Here is a 22914-nt window from a genome sequence, read left to right on the forward strand (position 1 = left end):
GCAGTAACAGCGTGAACTTCATGGACTTTGTGATGCCTCGGAAGCAGCCTATATATATGGCCGTCGTTTATAGCAAGATAGAAGATAGTCATGGAAAAGTGTCTGTATGCTTGCTATGTGCGAAGGCTCGTATGATGCCATTGAAAAGGAAGTTTACGTTTTCAAGGTTCCAGTCGAATGGTGCCACGCTTCTAGCAGAACTGATGACAAGGGTGACTTCTACAATTGAGATGATAGAGGCAGTAGTGAATTGCTGGTGCGAATCTTGGATTGGATTAAGAAGGACTCAGAAAAGTTGCATAGTGCTATCAGCAGGGAGGTAAATCACTTAAAAGATCTTTAACGATATTCTTGGATTTAGCACCACCTCACATCAAAGAACAGCCTAGCAGATAGTGCTCCCAGAGGAATTAAGTCCTCTTTATGAAATTGCTTCACGTATTGGCCCTACCTGGATGAAGTGACGTTCCACAACTGGCGTTCATTGTAATCGACTTATCAACGAACGTCTCAGATCCAAAATCTACTGTAATTTCTTCCGCACTGTGGCCTTCTATGGTTCTGAGTGTTGGTCGCCTATAAAAACAATGAACGGCGTCCTGCGGTAATGGAGACGAAGATGTTGCATTGGACACACATCCGGAATAAGAATATCTACTATCGATATGCGATTGCACCGATCGTGAAAAAATTGCTAGATGGGCGTCTTCGATGGTATGGTCATGTAATTCGCGCTAAAGAGAATTCACTTGCTAAGATTGGTTTGAACGTCGAAATCGAGGGTAAACGACCAAAAGGCCGGCTGGAACAGCGGTGGCTTTATACGCTGGATGGTGATTTGGCGGCCTCACGACTACCACCATGCAGCTCTTTTTTCAGTCGGGGGAACAAAACAAAATCACATCTAGCCAAGTCAGGGCTGCAGGGAGGCTGGGGCACCATGGAGGTCTTGTTCTGGGCCAAGAAATTGGTAACAATGAACTTCTTGTTGCTCCTCCGTGAACACCTTCGAAACAAGCTTTGCAGAAACCTTTCGCATTTACAAATCCTGCGTCACTATCCCATGTACCGCGAATGTCGACAAGTTCAGGCTGTCAGCGATTACCTGGATACTTAACCGACGGTCAACTCAAAACTTTACGCACACACTGGACGTTTTCATCAGTTCGGGCTACGGTTGGGCATCCAGAACGAGGCTCATCAATGACCTCCTCCCGGCCATCCTTGAAGGCCTTGTACCACCTTCCGCGCGGCATCTCCGAATGCATCCCTCCTTAAAGGCCTTTTGAAGCATTTGATATGTTGCATAAACCTTGATCGGGTACCGCTGTTCCAGTGGGCGTTCCATTACGCAGTGACACAATCGAACGCGCAAAGGCACGTCTACTGTTCAGAGCAAACGCACATTTGAAAGGCCAGAACTTCCCCCCCCCCCAATTCTCCTTTCTTTCATGAACCTAGGAAACGCTGGGTCCTCTTGGACACTGTCGCAGTTTGGACAATCACTATTGCCATCCACTTATAAATCTCCCCCGTTCGGATTTTTTCAGTTGCAATAAAGGAGGGGTGGGTTTAATGTTATATATGTTCATCATCTCGTCTGCCAGGATGCCAATCGGCATCATTACCGAGATGACGAACGCTGCATCATCATAGACGGTTCTGAAGGCAAAACACAACCTTAATGCTATTCTTCTCTAAATCGCACTCAGTTTATGTGCGCTGCCTAAAACATAGAGCGCTTTTCCCTAAACTGGGACTGCCTACAGCAAGGAGGTAAAACTCACCACCCTATGAGAACCTAGAAGTATACGGCGACCCTCCTATGTTCGGCATCATTCTTGCTAGAGCCATACTCATACTCATACATAGGTGGATGCTTTTTAGAAATATGCTCTATGTACTGCTTAAAATTAAGTTTTTCGTTTATCATCACTGCCAAGTAGCGCTTCCAGGGTCACCATAACGCAATATTTGCTGGTATAACCTCATTTAAGAATTTTATTTTTGCCTAAGCCAGTAAATATTTTGTTGGCATCAATAGTTGATCTAGCGTTAAAGAATCCATACTTCCGCCTCTCAACGACCAGGAGCAGTCTGTTACAAATTATCTATTCTAAGAGTTTCCCCATGGTATCTAGAAGATGTATCGGTCTATAGAAGGATAGTTCACCTGCAGGTTTTCCAGTCCTAGGCAGCATTAACAGCTTCTGACGCCTCCTTGGTGAAAGAAGATCCCTTTGACATATTTATTCATCATCATTAACGGCGCAACAACCGGTATCCGGTCTAGGCCTGCCTTAATAAGGAACTCCAGACATCCCGGTTTTGCGCCGAGGTCCACCAATTCGATATCCCCAAAAGCTGTCTGGCGTCCTGACCTACGCCATCGCTCCATCTTAGGGAGGATCTGCCTCGTCTTCTTTTTCTACCATAGATATTGCCCTTATAGACTTTCTGCGTTGGAGTATCCTCATCCATACGGATTAAGTGACCCGCCCACCGCAACCTATTGAGCCAGATTTTATCCATATCCTGACGGTCATGGTATCGCTCGTAGATTTCGTCGTTATGTGAGCTACGGAATCGTCTATCCTTATGTAGCGGCCAAAAATTCTTCGGAGGATTCTTCTCTCGAACGCGGTTAAGAGTCCGCAATTCTTTTTGCTAAGAACCCAAGTCTCCGAGGAATACATGAGGACTGACAAGATCATTGTTTTGTACAGGGAGAGCTTTGACCCTATGGTGAGATGTTTCGAGCGGAATAGTTTTTATAAGCTTAAATAGGCTCTGCTGGCTGACAACAACCGTGCGCGGATTTCATCATCATAGCTGTCATCGGTTGTGATTTTCGACGATAGATAGGGGAAATTATCAACGGTCTCAAAGCTAAAGTCTTCTATCTTTATGCTTCCCGTTTGACCAGCGTGGTTTGATGTTATTGGTTGGTTGGTTTTCGGTGCTGACGTTGCCACCATATATTTTGTCTTGCCTTCATTGATGTGCAGCACAAGATCTCGTGCCGCCTACTCGATCTGGATGAAGGCAGTTTGTACGTCTCGGGTGGTTCTTCCCATGATGTCGATATCGTGAGCATAGGACAGTAGTTGGGTGGACTTGAAGAGGATCGTACCTCTTGCATTTACCTCAGCATCTCGGATCACTTTTTCGAGGGCCAGGTTAAAGAGGACGCATGATAGGGAATCCCCTTGTCGTAGACCGTTGTTGATGTCGAATGGTCTTGAGAGTGATCCTGCCGCTTCTATCTAGCCTCGCACATTGGTCAGGGTGAGCCTAGTCAGTCTTATCAATTTCGTCGGGATACCGAATTCTCTCATGGCCGTGTTTCTTATGGTCACAAATTCAGAATTTAGAGAAGCACTGTTCGGAGAGGGACGTGACATACTTTGAAGGCAAACGGGAGAATTTTTCAAATACAGATACTTCCCTTCGAGTGTTAATGTACTTCCCAATAAAAGAACAGATCTACACTTCTAGGATCCATTTTGCAAATACTCTTTTCCAGCGGCTTTTCGATTTCCGATTTAGTTTTCGTTTTCCAATACAGAGAGCGTAACTCAATTACAAATGGATCGCACTTGGAATACCACAAGCCTCCTCATTTGAAGTTGTTCCGAAAGTGGTACATACTTTCCTTCTGATTACTCTCCGGAACCGAATGATTTGCGAACCACTCCGGCTCCGAATGATTTGCGGCTATCTGTCAAGCTTCCAAGGTTGGGCATCATCGTTGCTAAAGGTACGTTATTATATACCACTTTGTCTCAGGCGTAGTCCAGGTGTCTCTTGAAGTTGAGCTTCACGTCAATAATCACTGAAAAGTATCTGATTACTGACTTTCAAATAGTGACCCGACCGCCAACCCAGATACAAACCACTTTCCTTTTCCAGTCATCTTCAGCGCATCTACCGCTTGCGTTTCAAGAGCGGCGAAGCCGGGCACAAAGTGAAGACTTGCCAGTCCGAAAAGATTTTGTGTTTTTCGCAAGGACCACAGTCTGCAGATGCGCCTCATGTCCCTGGATCAGGGCGGTACTAAATAGGATCTCACCATCATGGTATGCCGATATACCTGGCACTGCTACCATTTGGGTGAGAGTTCATTGTTGCGAGTGTGAGCTTATGGTCGAGGACCTGCCTTCGTTTGGGTTCGTTTTGGGGAAGTAACTTCTTTCAGCATCTACCTTACACTGAATGAATCTATGTCTACTTTTCAGAATAAATTCGGCCCCTTAGAAGACGAAATTCGAAATACGGTAGGAAGAGAAGAAGAAGAGTTCTAATTTTAGGAGACCAGTCCTCAAGTGAGACTTGGCTCAATCAAATTTTCGAGCTACACCATTTCAGAGGTGACGCCAGGACAAGACTTTTGTCCTAAACATCGGTTGTGCACCGACATTTCAAAGCCCTGATTGTGGGAGCACTATCCCTGACGTCACCTTTGCTACAGAGTCTTAAAAGTCAACGGTGCAATGGCAGAGGATACCGGACGGCCAGTAAATTTCCTTGGAAGGGACAAACGGCATGAAGTGGAATAAAAGAGAGAAAAAAAAGGAACTCTGCCACGAAATCAACAGGCAAAGAGCACGCTGCAAGCATGAGCGACGTTAATAGGGCGCCATGGGTTCTTCAGTATAAGCTGGTTACCAACTGGAACTAGAAGAAGCGACCCTTTAACTTTTATCGAAGTATAATCCGAATTTACTACTCAGCGCACTCAACGAATGTTTGGCAGTGGGATTGTTTCCTTGCCGCTGAAAGGTTGCGAATTCAGTCTATTTAGGGACTATTGAAAGCACCGAGGCGGCTCAAGGATTTATCATAGTTCCCTACTTTTGGAATCAGAGTCTGCATCGACTCGATATGCCCAATGAATAGTACTGAGGTTTATATACTTTAGAAAAAATGAAGGAGTTAAGGAAAACATCGCTTTTGAAGAGGGAGCCTGCGCTCTCTGTACACGGCAGTAATCGTGAGAAAGATAACCGAAGGGTATGTGGATCGCGCACTGCATCAGAGACTTCGCTGGCATAAGGTAACATGTTAAATAGTTCCGGATTAGTATTCTAGACGGTGTTTTAGCCTTTAGTCCGCCTGAGACAGTAGTCCGGGACCCCACCCAAAAAGAAAAGTATTCTGCTCATCTTACGACAATGGCCAAATCATCTCGAAAGGTACCAGGTTCTGCAAGAGAGAACGAAGCACTGAGCCCTATAGGTACTACTGATTACCAAATTGTGCTTCCGGAGAAATGACTTTTGATCAGTTTTGTGAATTCAGTGGGGCACCCATTTTAGCAAATGAGCTCTTAATGCATTCGCAAATAGTTGAATTGAATACGTTTTTAATGTTTAACGTGACCTCCTTAAAAAATCTGCTGGAGGACTTTGCAGATCAATTACAGGTTGCGCCTTCCGGACTTCTTCCACTTTTCGCAGTTTATCTTGGATTGTTGCGACCATGGAGTCATCGTATTGCAATCCTCCTGACAAGCGATCACTCTTCGTATAAAATTTTCCGGTCATAGCACGTCCTCCCCTATTCCTTCCGCGAGCCTCCGACATTGAAAGAATACGCGCGCTGAGTCCTCTTGGCCCCGATCGCATCATTTCCGAGATGACGAATGCTGCATCCTCAGAGACGGTCCTGAAGGCAAAACACACCCTTCATGCCATTCTTATGTAAACCGCGCTCAATTTATGTCTATTGCCTGAAATATGCAGTGCTTTTCCCTAAACTGGGACTACAACAAACAAGAAGATAGAGCTGACCACCTTAGTTATGAGCAACCTAGAAGTATACCATGACCCTCTTACGATCGCCATCCTATTGGAGCCATACCCGTGGTGGATGGTTTTTGGCCAGTAAGTGCTATGTGTTGCTTAAAATTAAGTTTTTCGTTTATCACCAGGGTCACCACCATGCAATATTTGATGATACAACCTCTTCCATTAACTGTATTTTTGCCAGTAACCATTTTGTTGGCATCAATGGTTAATCTAGTTGTACTGACTGTACTGCCAATCTGAAAAGTTTTTCTTGCGTCTCGACGACCGAGAGCAATCTATTATAAAATATCCGCTTCAACAGTCTCCCCATAGTGTTTAGAAGAGGTATGTTTCTATAAAAGGATAGTTCACCTGCAGGTTTACCAGTTTTAAGGAGCAGTACCAGCCTCTGCCGCCTCCATATTTCCAAGATCCTTCTGGTTTGTCCGATGTATTCTTCTTGCAATCAGCGCAGGAAATTTTGAATACCTCAGACCCGGCCTTTTGATCGATCGGATTTTTGGTCGATCCTAGGAGGGCTTTGAGTTGGTTGTTCCTGTTGCTGAAAATGAAACTTCGATGAATTCCAAAGCTATTCTTCGTTTGGGCGTCTATCGTTTATCTTTATTCCTCTTTTACGGTCGAGGGATCTCTCTTCTTTTCGGATGAACACCTAATTTTTCCAAACACGTTGACTGGCAATTTCATACAGGGTTTCCTAAATGGTCCGGTCTGTTATCCAGTCGATGCGAACTCTGGGACTCCATACATTCTCAAACAAAAAAATTTCCTCTTGCTCTGCTGGATGGCGAGCTTGAGGTTCTTGCGGGCACCCCTACTTGTATGCTCGTTTTACCCCTGATTAATCTTACCGATTGCTCTCTGAGACGTTCTTCTAGTTCGTCGGATCGAACTAAGGCCGACCAGTTTGCTATTCCATCAATAATTGGTTCTTATAGTGGGGAATGAGCATCTCCTAGGCGTCGATGCGCCATGTGTTTTAACGATGCATTGTGGGGTATGGACAGCTCTATCCGTGGAGATGCCTGCTTTGCTAGGCTGGTCTAGCCACACCTCCATAAATGGTTGTTCATCCATTGCTTTTGCAGACCATTCTGGTTTTTTTTTCGGATTTCGACTGCCGGGCGTCCAGGTCTCCTACCATGTGGCTCTGTTCTCAGTTCAAAGATTGTCTGGTGGTCGCTGTACGTGAAGTCGTCGCTAATTTGCCAGGATATATTACGTGCCAGCGCAGGACTGACAAAAGTCAGATTTTCAGTTGAACCGGACCCACCTTTCCGATAGAGGTTTACATCCTTTTCGCTGGCTAGAGCTATATCCAACTGAGCAAATGCTCCTAATAAGCATCACCCTCTATCGTACGCTGCCCTGGTCGTTGTGAGGCAACATCAATATATTGCTAGGTAATTTTCATTTTATATAATTAGTTACTATCTTTAATATACACCTTGAATCGTTGACGAAAGGAAAATACTGAGTAGCAAACTCAGTGTATCGAAATGAGTGTCTCAGCTCGTAAACTTAGATTCAAAAATTCCGAAGATGCTACTTGAAGGCCGCCCATAATGACTCGTTTTGTTATTTGTGAACCTTGGCCAATTTAATTTTTTTCCCCAAGTCACTTTCAATCCGTAGGCAATACTTCAAGTCCAGCATGCCTGGCTACAAGCGCTTCTAACCCCCTCCCCCTTTCCAATGGGAAGATATTTATTTGGTGAAATGACTTCACATTTCTTATTGTGCGGTTTCCCTTTCCGGTGGCGAGTCTTGTTTATCCTTCAAGATGAGGACAACGGGAATGTTTAAAAGTCCCGCCGAATGCTTTTAGCAGTCCCAAGGAAGGACATAACAATTGCGGTAGACCCATCCGAAGATGAATTCGAAGAATGACGGTCACTTCCGACGTTTTAGCAGAAAAAAATCTAATTTCAGATAATATTTACAGCTGGTGTGTATCTAGTGTACAATTGTTTCCAAAACGGGGGCAGTTTTGTAATTATCAGGTCTATCTGGATAACAACGTTATGAACTGAACTGGAAACCATTTCAGAGATTTAAGTGGTTCCTAAGTGACTTTTTCGGCGGTAAGTTCTGGAAAAATGAGAGGAATCTTTGGGGGAAATATTGTGACTGGATATCGTCCGGGTAAATCACCAAAGGGTAATTATCCAATTGTATTTTTGCCTTGATTCCAGATGATTTTTTTATGACGGTTGGTATCGAAAGGTTAATTTTTGCTAGAAAAGTATAATAGGATAATTAATTTTATCCTCGTAGGTTCCTCTTCTCTTGATAACGAATGGTATTTCTGTGCAGCCCGGTCAATGAGCTTCTCCAGGACATAATCAGATTTGCTTCTAGATAGAGTTCCCTCCCTTTGGGAGCGTTGAAAACTACGTTGCAACTATTTATAAGCACCCCATAGAAATTACCGTTTGCCATAGCACACCTGAGTACAACACCCAATTGTAAAACTTCATGGATACAACTCAGCAAATTTATAATCCCGCGAAATCCTCATCTGAATTCAGTCCAACGAGCAGCGCTAGTTGTTGCTGGTGCCACTGTCAGCAAGATCTTGTCGCTAATTAAAACTGGAAAACAACATTAAAATCTCATCTCACCAGTTAAAGTTTTATCAACTAGAAAAGGCTAGCAACCGCTAGATTTTTAAATCGCCAGGACATGTTTCGGCTGAAAACTCATCCACGGATGATTTAAATTCATGATTTAAAACGAACGTGGCGAGGACCCGCCTGGACCGACTGGCTGGTCGTGGACAGCGGAGGATGTAAAACATGCAGTCATGTATCTGACAGGATAAAAGTCTTAGGGAGAGCGACGACAAACTTTACTCATTCATAATGTTGCTGGGAGGAATTAAATAGGTTTTTTGCATTAGGGGTTCTGGAGCTGGATTTGAATGAACGACCTGCGGTTGTCTGAGTTGGGAAATATCCTTTTGATTTGTGAGGGCAAAAAGGTGAGACGTGAATCTGTATAAGGCAAAGGATTATTTGCACTTAATAATTCTATTCAGGTTTCTCTGCTTTATATCTCGTAGATTATCATAAAATTTTTCTTTGTTCCTTTTTAGGGGAGGGAGTCTCTACCTTAATATAACATTGTGATAGGCAAGGCATGGATACCTTCTTGAAGAAGTCGAAACGGGATTTACTCAGATATGAGAAAGAACCATGCATAGAAATCCATGGCCAAGATTCCTGTTTTCCAGTTTTAAATGGGATTGGAAACTCAGAAAGACCTTGCCATCTCCATATTGTACTCCTTTTGAGCGCATGTCACACAGACTCGCCTAGTTTGCATTGCACAACACGAAATCCCAGACAAACTCGTCTTGTGGGGTAGATTCCTTTAAAGCCATCCAAAGAGTAAATTTGGAAGTTTTGGAGGTATATCAAAACTGCTTCATGTCTTTGTCAGTGTTAACCAATAAAGGTCCCTCTCCCTGGTCTTCTTTGCTCTTTTGATGGATGCTGTCACTCGAGACACCCAACGTCCAGCTCCCTACTCACTGATCTATGGATATGATGTTTTCCTAACGTCTCACAGTAAAGCTCACCTCGGGCTACTTATCCTAAAGTGGAATTATCATTCTATGCAGCACGGTCGCCTCCAATAAAATAACCACTATTATTGTCAATCAGAGGGATCTCTCAGAACTAAACGCTTTAAGTATCTCGAATCAATTCGCCTCGGATGGTACGGTCATGTAGTTCGAGCTGAAAGGGATTCATTTGCTAAGATTGGCCTGAGCATCGAAGCCTATGAAAAACGACCAAAAGGCTGACCAAAAAAGTGATGATTTAAGAGCCTCTGTACATCCCAACTCTTTGAGCGATCTAGACAAGCCTATCTCGCTTCTGAATGGGAGAATACTATAAAAGAAGAAGACGAGCTAGTCTGCTTCGACTTTCGTACCCCCCAAGCGACTGTGAATAGATTTCAACATTGGTACAGGTAAATTGCTGATGTACAGCGATCAAGCAAGTTTGGTTGCTTCTTGGGGAAGCCAAATTAAAATTTAGAAAATACCAGCCAGGATGCTTGAATTCGGCTTTCTGCAGAAGTATTATCATCATCATAATGGCTAATGGCTTGGAATTTTAGGCGTTAGTATGGAGGGACGGCGAGGAGATGGAAAGGTGGTCGAACCAATTCACAGATAGATGGGTAGATATCAGTAGGCAGGAAAGTTATTAGAATGATGAATATATTATAATAAGACTTGTGGTTTCGTCCAGGGCAGAGGCAACTCATCAGTCGCTGGCTCACCTCTGCCCTGGCAGCGGCGCGACTGAAGTGGTTACAAGGTGGTATTTGCTCCCTTTTATTAATTCAAAAACACGAGCAAATACCAGCTTGTAACCACTTCGGTAACGCTGCTCCCAGGGCAGAGGTGAGGCGGCGTCTGATGAGTTGCCTCTGCTATGGACGAAACCGCAAGTCTTAAATTTTGCATATTGGGTCCTTGCCCAAGGATGGATGGTTCCGTGGACCACAACCACGAAAGCATGTTGCTTTTCAACTGGTCCGGTCCGTCGTTAAGTGGAATCCCTCAATCCTTAAACAAAATTGGAGAATATAATTTTTTTACAGAACATGCTTGGCATTGTTACTAATTGCTGTTTTTCTTTTTTTGCAGATCAGACCATACAAGCAGCAAGGTAAGTTTTCCGATGAAAATGAAGTCTAATTTGACAGACTGACATTCTGGCTTCAATGCACCCACTGATACAAAGCACGGTGGTATTATTTGTTCTTTCTTCTTCGATATTCGCGTCCTACGATTCAGTTGACTTTACTGGGCTGGAACCTTCATTTCGTCATTATCATCAACAGCGCAACAACTGGTATCCGGTCTAGGCCTACCTTAGTAAGGCAGGTTGATCGCGCACTTCGGTCAACTCATTGTCAAAGAGCAGCATGGTTTCGTGAAATGTAGATCTACGGCTTCAAACTTTCTGGTCTTTGGTTTAGGGACCAAAGGGATAAGTAAGCGTTGAGGATCGCTTGGTGATGATAGTCCTTGGGCAAGAAATGACGATTGAAGTTTAACATACCCGAGAACTGGTTGGATTCCGTCAGGGGTAATCATCTTGCCGAGAAATTTTACCTACTTCTGTAGGAATTCGCATTCAACATTTATAATGAGTCGCGACGTTAGAAAATGCACTCGAGATGGTTCAAATGCTCAGATACGGAAGAAAAGGCGACCAAAACATCATCCATGTGATCGAAACAGAAGTTTAAGTTTCGTAGGACAGAGTGGATAAATCTTTGAGATATCTGCGCAGCATTGCACAAGCCAAAAAAGCCAAAAGTCATCCTGGTGAACTCGAAGAGTCCGAAACCATTTTAGATATGCCTTCGGGAGCAACAGGGGTTTTGTGATAAGCCATGGCAAGATCCATGGCCGTGAAAGGTGGAATAGGGCACTGGTCTGGAATTGTCTGCGCATTTAGACGTCTAGGCCTCCATTCGCCATTTGGCTTAGAGACCAAATGGAATTGAGATGACCAACAGCTATTGGAAGGCCTGCAATTGACTTGCTTCATTAGATAATCAAATTCTTTTCTTGCAACAGCTAGCTTATGGGCTGATAAATTACGCACCTTTGAGAAGATCAGAGAGTCGTTAGTGGTGATGTGGTCCTGCACATCATGCTTAACCGGCTGGGAGAAATTAGTTTCAGTAGTAATGTTGCGATATTTTCGGAGGAGTGCGCGGGTGCCAAGGTCGCCGATGTTCTCGAAAACAATGGAAACAGTGTCGTTTGCGCCGGTGTAAATTTTTCCAGACGACTTTAGAAAGGTTGCGGAATCTACCAAAGCTGTGTTCTCCAGGTTCACCAACAGCCCGTAGTATAACAGGAAATTCACAATTGGGGTGCTATCGTCCGCCAGAATGAATCGGCACGAAGAAGTTCGGCGCACTCCAAGGCTCACGTCGACCTGCCTGTAGCCATAAGTGCGAATGGGAGGGGTTTTCGCGACCGTTAACTGCAAGTTGTACGGTATCAATATATTTGGATGGGGTACGGTGAAAACCAATAACTCAGCGCCCGACCAGTAAGCAACGCCTGCTCAGAGGGTTGAAAATTGTAAGGTGACGTGGTACTGCGCTTCGGTTAGCCGTCGTCGAAATTGCATCCAGTGGTATATTTAGTTGCTAGAAATCCGTATTTACGGTGATTCCCGTAAATTATCGAGGCAGATGAGGAACTCGGCTTGCGACTACCCGAATGCCCTTTTCAGGAAGCAGGTCTCAACCGTGACTGCGGCCGGTATCTACCTCCCGAACGCAAAGTACCTAACGTCACTGTAAGTCTCAAGACTGTGTTCGCAAGTGTCGTTACCATTTCTTTCAAGTCTTCAATTTCATGATTTGCTTCTCAAGAAATTTCCGGGACCGCGAGTCGGGATTACACACACAGAAGGACTTCAGTACCTCTGAGCCGACCTTATCTCAACCAGCTGCCTCATTTCTTAAAGCATCTCGCTGAAGGTACATTCGCCCAGCATCAGCTCGTTCAGTAAGTGACAGCCAGCATATGAGCTGTTCCTCCAGTCGGACGTAGGAGTAGTTCTTCAACACATCTGGGACGAGTCGAATGGTCTCCTGGTCGAAATGTGTGGCGTCTGTTGTGACGCCTGCCAGCGCAAATTTCGTCAGGAAATTGAAGTCCAGATACCAGGGAACCGCTTTTCTATATTCAGCCGGAAGGAAAACTTCTAATCCTTTTTTATCCTGTAAAGACGGGTAGAACCGTTAGTGAGAGATAAATTGACTTTTTTACTTAAAGGGAATCGCGTCTGAACGCGACGGCGGTCCGTATGAGAAGAAAAAAGCCTCGTACCAGCTACACTATCCGGACTCTTCGTATTCACTAGGATGACTTTTGAACTATGGAATACAGCGCAAACCTTTCAGAAACTCATTAACTCTCTTCAATGAAACCTTCATTATTGTTTTTTATTTTTGGACAGGATCTTTGAGCTTCTTTTCCAAGAACTGAATCAACGGAAGTACACCACTTACGATCGTGAATTATTAACCGCGCATCTCGAAATAAAATACTTCTTGTACTCATTTGAAGACAGGCCGTTCACTGCGTTCACGGACATTAAGCTACTCACCCTTGCTTTGAAACATAAGTCGGACGAAAAATCGCCACGCCAACGACATCTGAGCCAGTACACTTTGGATATTTAATACGTGTCTGGAAGAGGTAACGTAGTTTCCGACACTTTGTTATGTGTTGCTGAGGTCAAGATCCCTGCGACTATCCATTTTCCGGCAATCGCACAGCCGCTGAAGGGCGACGCGGATCAACTCCAAATACTCATTTACGAAGTTTCTTATATTTTTTCCTCAATGTTCAACCTTCAACCTACTGCGAGACCTCAAAAACGGGACCCAAAACATATATTCTGACAGATGTCCACAAGCAAGTTTTTCACGCCGTTCACGGCCCACATACCCAGTTATCCGGACAACGAATCGACTAGTACTGCGAAATATTTTTGGTCATCCATGAGTCAGACATTGCTGGGTATGCTAGAAGTGCACGAAATATATGAGAAAAGAGGAAGGTGTCTTCCTTTGCTAGACTAAGCGCTGTCCTTTGCAAGACTCGCACTGTTTCAGGTATTGCCTCAGAAAAATTGGCAGGTTCACGCGGTGACCTTAGGCGAGACATTTCTGCATAATATTATGTCAAAGTTATCTCTCGAGAGTGGATTCCATACATCGCTACGCAGGCAGATACATCGGTTTTTCATGAAGGGGCTTACCGAGATTTACCGACGGAGCTTAATGGAGACTATATATATTGGACAGGGTGGACTATTGCATACTGCAGGCAACGCACTCCTATCGGAAAGCTAGATGAGTGCAAGGGAAGGTACAACAGAATGGACTTCGGAAATTACCAATGAAGGGTCCTCAATTGAAAGAGGGTTTTAGGTTAGCGCCTTAGTATTTAGTGTTGTGCTTATCTTAATTAATAGTCTACCTAAGAAGAGAAAAGTAGTCATTTGCCTGTCGGCATAATTCATTTTCCAACTAAAAGCAAGGTTTCGCGCAGAGGCAGCGGCAGAGGTAACTCATCAGAGGCTGCCTCACCTCTGCTCTGGAAGCAGTGAGACCGAAAGTGGCAATGGGTGGAAAACCTTCCTTTCCTTCCACCTTTGTCACTTTCGGTCACGTTGCTTCCAGGGCAGGTCACGATGAGTTGCTTCTGCCCTGGAAGAAACGGTTAGTCCCTCTTTTTGAATAAGCATTGCCCCAAACGACCTGTCCGTGGACCAAAGAAAGTAGGAGTAAGTTGCTCTCCATTTAGTCCGATCCAACCTCAAGTGGATGTCGGCTTAGGATCCCTCATATTCCAAAAAATTATGAAAGCAGTGTATCCAAATTTTCCTTATTTTTCCAGTTATTATCTGAAATATAATTGGAAATATAATTCAAAATAAAAAAAATTCTTAGACATAATAAAGTGATCTCAAGGATGTCGTAGCCAGTCGCGAATAATCCCGTCCAAATTGCTATTCTTATATTCGGTTTATGTAGTAATCAAGTCATTTTACCATCTATGCGGTAGCTAGACTGAAGACGGTGGGAAAAGGTACGTAAAATTCTGCTGGCATCATCACATTGAATTAAATAAGATTCTATGCATAATTCACCAGGCATGAAACCATAAAGTCCACCTCGGCACTTACAGTCATGCTTAGTTGCCTTCCTCGCCGGGATTACTACGAACAGGCTGAAAAGGCTAACATGGCTTTCGCCTGGGACAACACAATTTTACCACAAGAAAACAGAACTACAATACAAATCTGCAATATGTACGCCTGGCCTCTATCTGGATGCTACATTCTTGTAGTATTGGATCCAAGGACGACTACTTGCCTGCAAGCCTGGTATCATCATATTTTGCTTTCGTTTGCTTCCCATAATTTTTTCAGAGAATTCGAAATATTCCTGTTGTTTGCGGGACACTGGAATGAGTTTTCATGAGGACTGCCCGCAATAAATGTACAAAATAGATGACTTTTATGACACTAAAGTGTTTCATTGGATTTAGAATACTAAATGGGGTAGTTGGAATGGACAGGATGTGCGCGAAACGTATGAAGAAAATGCTGAGTTTGTAATTTTCTGTCAGCACTTTTTCCTTGCAGGGCGAGAGAGAGAGAGTTTTTAGAAATATTGCGAGAATAATTGCTAGTTGAGCAGACGCTCGGCAAGGGGGTGTAATTTTATTTATTTCGGCTCCTTGCAGAGAACTTGGTAAATCAACTCGCAGATTTTGAGATAATAAATCAAGATGAGGGAACTAACTGACAAAGTGAGTGCGAATTCCGCCTGTGTCACCGACCTTTGTGTTCTCTTTTGACTTATCTCGTTGCCATAGGGTTTTTGCTTGCATAGTATTAAGTGAAATGTAATATAAATAATATTGTGAAATAGTGGACTGAGTAGGTGCCCTACTACCCTTAAAAGGATGAACTGAAACAAATAAGATTTTAGATATGCAGAGTTCACTAAATTTGTCGGGGTATAAGAGCTCTCTCTTCTACTTAGGGAAATAACGCTCTCAACATAATATTCAGCTTCTTCTTCTTCTTTTTCTTCAGCCTTTGTCCCGTTCACCAGCGGGGTCGGTTTGTTGTGATCGGTTTCGCCATTTGGCTTTATCGAACGCCTGATCTGTGTGCAATCTCGAGGCTTTTAAATCCTCATCCAGCGTATCAAGCCACCGTTGTTTAGGCCTGCCTTTTGGTCATTTACCATCGACTTCGATGTTCAGACCAATCTTGGCAAGTGAATTCTCGTTAGGACGAATTGCGTGACTATACCATCGAAGACGCCTCTCTCGCAACGTTTCCACGATCGGTGCAACCCCATTTCGGATGTGATCAAAACGTATCACGCCACTAGTCCAAAGTAGCATCTTCGTCTCCATTACCGCAAGACGCCGTTCATTGTCTTTTATAGTTGGCCAACACTCAGAACCATATAAAACGACAGGACGGAGAACATCATTAAGGTTGCGTTAATGCGTGAAGCAATTTCATAACGCAGTTCTCCATTGGCTGATAGTCTTCACCCGAAGTATTTAAATCGCTCAGTTCTGGACAGATCACTGCCGCTGACAGTGATTGTGCCTGTTTCATGGGGATCGGTCGTCAAAAATTCAGTTTTGTTAAGATTCTGAGACCGTGTTTCATGAGGCGATCATTCCATTTTTGGACAAGTGGCTCGAGATCATTTTTGGTATGTGACGCTAGGAAAACATCATCTGCATAAAGCAGTGTGTAGGGCGCTGGGCGTTGCATATCCCGTGTGAACCCAGCGCACGAGTTCTTCTGGTACTAAGTGTTATCGTAAAGCATACCAGATGAGTTCCTGTGGTACACGGTCAAACGCTTTCTCTAGATCCAGAAATGCAATGTAAAGAGGGCGATGCTTCTCACGGTGTTTCTCCATGAGTAATCGCGCAGCGTGTATTGCGTCAGTAGTTTTGGTAAATCCGGCTTGATTCACGGATACTTCAACGATTTCGCGAATACGGTTGTCAAGAATGCGTTCAAAAATCTTCATGGTATAGGAAAGTAATCGGATCGGACAGTAATTTGAACATTGTGCTGAACTACCTTTCTGTCCGGATGGCTCAAGTGGTTAGAGCGCTGGGCTATCGTAGCGGAAGGTCGCGGTTCAAATCTCGCTGGGGGCAGAGGAATTTGTTATCGTGATTGGATGTCGGACACCAGTCGACTCAGCTGTGAATGAGTACCTTAGTCAAATCAGGGTAATAATCTCGGGCGAGCGCAATGCTGACCACATTGCCTCCCATAGTGTACTGTGGTGTACTGTTACGGTCTTGAATGAAGTGCTCTAACACACTTCAAGGCCTTGATCCAATATGGATTGTTGCGCCAATGATTATTATGATATTATTTCCGAGTTATCACAATCTCGGCAGATGCCGGATTTTACCTAATACTAGCACTAAGTGCCAATCATTTAGGCTCGGACGACCCTACCTACTTAAAAACTAAAGGGGCACTGGTGGTGGTGGCCGGTGGTAGGTCAGTGGGAGAATCCGTCGAGTACCCCCCGCAACATCGAGCACGTATGCAGAATGGTGTACTTCTGCATGGTTTGAACCAGACAGTGCGAAAGTCCCAGGACATCAAGGGAAGCCGTCAGGGATTTAGGTACAATACATGTAGCTGACAATATTATGGGAACTACAACCACCCGCTCGAGACGCCAAATTTCTTTGATTTCACGAGCCAATGGCTCATAGTTCACCTTCTTCTCCACGTATTTCCGTTCAATGTTGCTATTATGGGGGATAGCAACATCAATAATATACGCGGAGCGACCCGTCTTGTCAACTAACAGTACGTCAGGCTTGTTGTGTGCGGTATGGCGATCAGTCAGAACTTGCCGGTCCCAATACATGCTGTAAGCAGAACTATCAAGTACTGCTTGCGGCTCATATCGGTAAACCGGACATGTCCCCGTGATCAGCCCATGCTTATATGCAAGGTTTTGATGGATAACCTTACATACAGCATTATGCCTGGTGATGTACAGCCCCGGTGCCATAACAGTACAGCCAGAAATGAGATGGTCCAACGTCTCTAACGCCGAACCACACATTCTGCACTGGTCGTTCTCCACCCGTTCTTTCATGATGAGCTTTTTATAAGCTCGGGTGGCGACCACGCCATCCTGAATGGCACACATAAACCCCTCCGTCTCAGCAAAGAGCTCCCCAGCACACAGCCATCTGTTCGACAGATGCAAATCGACAAATGGCTGCCAAAGACAATTCACGTGTTTACCGTGCATTGCCTTCGACTTCCATTCATCGATCCGCTCTTGGTCCGACTTCACCCCACTCAGAGGATTGAAGGATCGATCCTTCAAGTTAAGTGGAGTCAGTCCACAGTCTGCCTTACAGACAGCCGCATGCAAGGGACTCGCCTGCTCTTTGCTGTAAAAATAAGCGCGCAGCGAGTCGACTTGGCGATGATGTTGTGCCGCCACGTCAACCACGCCTCTACCTCCAATGTCACGAGGCAGGTTCATCCGCTCCACGGCCGACTTTGGGTGATGCATTCGGAATTTGGACATAGTTGTCCGTATCCGCCGCTGGACATTTTCCAGATCGGTCTTCGTCCACGACAATATTCCGAATGCATAAGCCAGTGAAGGGATGGCGAATACATTCAACGCGCTTATTTTATTCTTCCCCGAGAGATGCGATTTCAGCACCAGCTTTACACGTGGCAGGAATTCGGACAGCAGAGCTTCTTTCAGATCACCAACTCGAGCATGGGTTCCTTGCAGAATTCCTAGGTACTTGTAGAAGTCTGTCTCGGTCATAGCTTCGATGTGGAGGTCACCAATGCTATGTCCGGCATGTGGCTCGTGATGACCTTTGCGGATGGCTTGGATTCGACATTTGTCTAATCCAAACTCCATCCGAATATCACGGCTGAACATGTCTATTATTCGCAACAGACTTCTAAGATGGTTGTCAGTACCAGCATACAGCTTGATGTCATCTAGGTACATCAAGTGTGTCAGTTCGCACTTAGCACGTAGGCCATATTTTATTGCAAAGCCATGCCCTCTAGCATCATTCAGTAGCCATGAAAGGGGGTTCAGTGCCATACAAAACCAAGGAGGACTCAATGAATCCCCCTGGAAGATGCCCCTCCGAATACGAATGGGCTCTGAGGTATTAGCACCCTCAGATGTACGGACTGACAAGGTGGTATGCCACCCTTCCATGACTGTCGCCAAAAACTTTATTAGTTTCGGATCAATGCGATACAGATGTAGATGTAGATGTGTGTGTATCAAAAGCCTTGGCATAATCGATATAGCAACTGAAGAGGTTTCTTTGGCCTCTAGTTGCTTGTCCTACAACTACCGAGTCGATAATGAGTTGCTCTTTGCAACCCCTTGACCCAACTCGGCAGCCCTTCTGCTCCTCGGACAGTATGTTGTTGGTCTCGAGGTGCGCATTGATCCTTCCACTAATAATGGACGTGATGAATTTGTAGAGGGTTGGTAAGCAAGTGATCGGTCTTGTGTCTGCGGGGTCCTGCACCGTGTCCTTCTTAGGGATAAGGTAGGTAATTCCCGCAGTGAGGAAAGGTGGAAATTCCTCCGGCCGACTCATGACCTCATTTATACTGCGTGCCAACCGACTGTGTACGCTGGTAAATTTCTTATACCAGAAATTCTGCACCCGATCCAGACCTGGGCCTCTCCAGTTCTTCGAGATGTTTATAGCTCGTCGAACTTCCTCTTCGGTAACATCCGCGAAATTCATGCCAGGTGTATTGGCATGGCGGGTGCCTTCGTTGGTGATCCACTCAGCATGCTCAGCATGCTGGGCAGGTAACCCCCAAAGTCCACCCCAATATTCTTTCGCTTCCGTCACCGAGAACTGTATTGCCTGGGCGCTCTGTTGGGATTCGTTGAGAGATCTGAAAAAGCTCCGCTGGTTCCTCGCGTATGTTGCATTCTGGACACGTCTGGAATAACTTTCGCCATACCGTCGTAACCGACTGCATATGACAGAAAGTTTCTGTTTTAGTGTGTCCAGAATTTCAACTACGGATGTCTCACAGGGGATGGCATAGTTCCGGTAAACCTTCTGCACTTTATTTCTCACCCGTCGGCTCGCATTGCCAGTGCTGATCTGAATCAGTCTAGCAATGTCCTGCCTTAGTGAGTCCCGCCGACGTTCCAGACGAATTTTCCATGGTGGATCTCTTTTGTCACTCAAACCAATAACGCGAAAGCGAATCTTCTGACCGTGCAATCTGATAGCCGCAACTGCACCACAATACACAAGTGATTGTAGTTGCAGCAGCGACATATCAGCCCACAGTCGAGATGTAATCTCATCATTGATTTGAGATAGAATTCCCGGAGTTGCTGGAGATGCATAGAGCCTGGGAATACCTGGTCTATGCAAAGGATCCATATCCGAGAATTCTATACACGCTCTTTGGAATTCGTCCCGAACTTCAGCGGAAACCTCAGCTGGACGGTGGAGAAAAGTGCTTCGGCGAGTACTGAACCTGTTGCCTGCAGTGCGGCGTGGTGTTGTTGATGCCGCCGCCTCTGCCCCCATCGACTCTCGGTCACCAGTTTCCCCGATGACTTCAAGTCGAACACGTTCCCTGATGGTGGCCGGGATTGTGTCACTGCGAGTGATGAAGCGGTACTGGTCTGCGACTCGCTGCACAGTCACGTGCGCGAATTGCGGGAAACGCTCGACGAATCTCTGGTGCAACAAGGGGTGGTAAGATGTTATACCCGCCCCCGCCGTTATTTCGTAGTAGGAGCGGATGATGAAGAGGTTCATTTCTTCAGTCCATTTCATCCGCTTCCTACGCGAACCTGCTGAAGTGGTCGCCACAGATTGTGGCGAAACAGCTGCAGCAGGCGGAGCTGTGCTCCTGGTCGTCGTGGCGCCTAGACGTCGAACCGCCCCACGACTAGCGGTTTCGACGCCGTGCTGTCCATTACGAGAGCCCGACCCAGTCACCAAGTCAGACGACTCCCGCCGGTTATCCGTACCGGACCTTAAATTTCTCCTTCTTCTCATTTTTTGGTGGTGAATTTTATCCCTAGCTGCCAGGTGTGTAGATAGCTTCCTTAGTGAGTAATCTGCAAGACTGCAAAGTTCCTGCACTTTCCTCACCTACCCCCTGAGACGCTGCGGTGGCATACAGCCATTCAGACTGAAGCTATCCATCCCTCCTCCTTTCACAACCGGGCTTGGGACCGGCTTCGGCGGATATTATTATTATTATTATTATTATTACCTTTCTTTTCCCATATTGGAACAGTAGTACTTTCTTGCCAGTCAGATGGTGTTCTTCCTTCCTGAATAACCTGATTAAAGAATTCACTGAGCCGCAATGTTGGGTCCCAGCTCTTCACTTTCCAGAGCGTTGTCGTCAGGTCCTGCGGCTTTCCCCGAGTTCATTCTTCTCCGACTTCAGTTGCGAGACATGAAAATCCTGGGGGTTTAACGTGAGTACCTGTCGTGAAGGCATAATCCCACGGTTCTCTTCGGACACGGATTCATTTTGGGACCACAATCAGAGTCCCGCTATGCATGCATAGCGGTCCTGGTTGATACTGAGTGCAGGCTCAGCATTTATATCAGTGGATGCGAGGCCTATCTAACACCTCTGCCACAACTAAGGAGTACTGCACCCAAGTTGTACAGCGCAACTCCACGCTCGAGCTCCGAGGAGTTCTGCCCGCGATGTAGGCATAACCACAACCATCATGAAACTCCCACTAGGGGGTCAACCGCAAATAACCGGGCCGAGAGCACATCCTCCAAGAATTCTCCTGGAGTAGAGCATATGCTCTATCCCGGCCATCCCGGTTCCCGTGGTACCAGAGCACTTCAGATGAGTCCCTTGCAGACTCGGGTCTGATCGCCCTCCTCGAGTACGTGGGGACGGAACTCCCCAACGAGTTGCGCTGACAGGTGGAACCGGTCCAAAGGCCGGCAATGATTGTGGAAGTGGAGGATGAGCAAATTCTTCAGTTGAAATCTGCTCGAAGTATTCTCGCCACCTATCCGTTGCGGCTCGACGGTTGGTAAGCAAAGTACCGTTCTTGTCATTAACGCATCAGAAGTGTTCGATATCCTGTGTATGTTCGTTTCGGCTTTTAGCAAGTCGATCCAGATCTCTCTCGCTATCCCGAGTGTCCAGTTTATCGTAAAGATTTTTGTAATGGTTCGCTCGGGTGACAGCGACCGCTTTCTTTGCTTCCCGGTTGGCATTCTTATAAATTTGCCAATTAACAGGCGTTTTATCGTCGAGAAATTTATGGTAGAGGCGTTTCTTTGCACGGACCTTCATTTCAACACCATCATTCCAAAGCCAAGTATCTCGGTTGATGTACTACTAACCCGGCTTGGTGGGGTTGCAGAGGCCTCTTTGTGAATCGTGTCTTTGATTTGGTTTCACGATCCCTCCACATTCGTAATGGTCGGCAATCATATGAGTGAGATCGTTTCTTCTTTCTTCTCACCAAATCGTCACCATTTGATGCGCCGCGAGCCAGTGCGTTCCTCACGCTGTTTTATCGGTGGCTTAATTCGCAGGACGGCAATCAACGTTCGATTTTGAGGTGCGACGATCTCATAGGGAACGACTTTGCAATCAGTGGCGGTGGTAAAATGTTGGCGTCTTATCAGAATATAATCGATTTGCGTTTTACTGTTCCCACTATGAAGATGAGACAATCGTTTGATGAACCATGTATTCATAAGTACAAGGTCATGCGTGTCTGCAAAATCGATTATACGCTCGACACTCTCATTGCGCGAACCCCTTTCCCCATGGCACCTGTTACCGTCTGCCTTTTCACCCACATGACCATTAAGGTCGCCGGCAATGATTATATAATCGTCAGCAGGCACGTGACAAGTCTTTTCATCTAGAAGTTGCCAGAAGGCATCTTTCTCGGCATCAGATCGACCTGTCTGTGGTGCGTACACGGTGAAGAAGTGAATAGTGAGTCAGCTGATATAATGGTGAGCTTCATCAGCCGATAATCAAATCATTCGACTTCTTTAATGGCATCACGAAAACCCTTCGAGATTGTAATGCCAACACCATATTGAGTGTATGGGTTACCAAAATAGAGAAGTTTATAGCCATTTTTACCGCGTTCGCGTTCAATGTCGCAGCTTTTGGCACCAGACCAGCGGGTTTTTGCAGAGTGCAGATTCAATGCGCCTTTTCCGAAGGGCTCTTGCGACTTCCTCGATCTTTGCAGTTAGGGTACCAACATTTAGCGTGCAGCCACGTATTTGTTTTGTTCGAACTAACTTACTTACGTCCTGACGCCGTCCATGCGTCAAGAACCCTTCCCCATTTGTCGCCAGGACCGGGGCCTGTCCTGCCGCGTCGACTGAGGCGGACGCCCTAGCAGCTCTCCGAGGCTTGTGACTCAATCCGATCATCATGTTTGTAACGACCTTGTATGTATTTTCTTGGTCGGCCTG

At 45.5% G+C, this 22914-nt stretch overlaps 2 protein-coding genes across 2 annotated transcripts in view; one reads left to right on the top strand and one right to left on the bottom strand.

Annotated features, from left to right (window-relative positions):
- Nucleotides 1–22914, top strand: part of LOC119658228 (protein artichoke) — a 517332-nt gene that overhangs the window by 141898 nt on the left and 352520 nt on the right. The window contains exon 4 of the mRNA XM_038065501.1: nt 10477–10498. The gene's annotated coding sequence lies outside the window, so the exon portion shown is untranslated. The remainder of the gene's footprint in view (nt 1–10476; nt 10499–22914) is intronic.
- Nucleotides 14229–22914, bottom strand: part of LOC119656993 — a 176898-nt gene continuing 168212 nt past the window's right edge. The window contains exon 5 of the mRNA XM_038063728.1: nt 14229–14275. Within this exon, the coding sequence (XP_037919656.1) occupies nt 14229–14275 (47 nt within the window). The remainder of the gene's footprint in view (nt 14276–22914) is intronic.

Source organism: Hermetia illucens, chromosome 5 (assembly GCF_905115235.1).
Source record: "Hermetia illucens chromosome 5, iHerIll2.2.curated.20191125, whole genome shotgun sequence".
Lineage (NCBI taxonomy): Eukaryota > Metazoa > Arthropoda > Insecta > Diptera > Stratiomyidae > Hermetia > Hermetia illucens.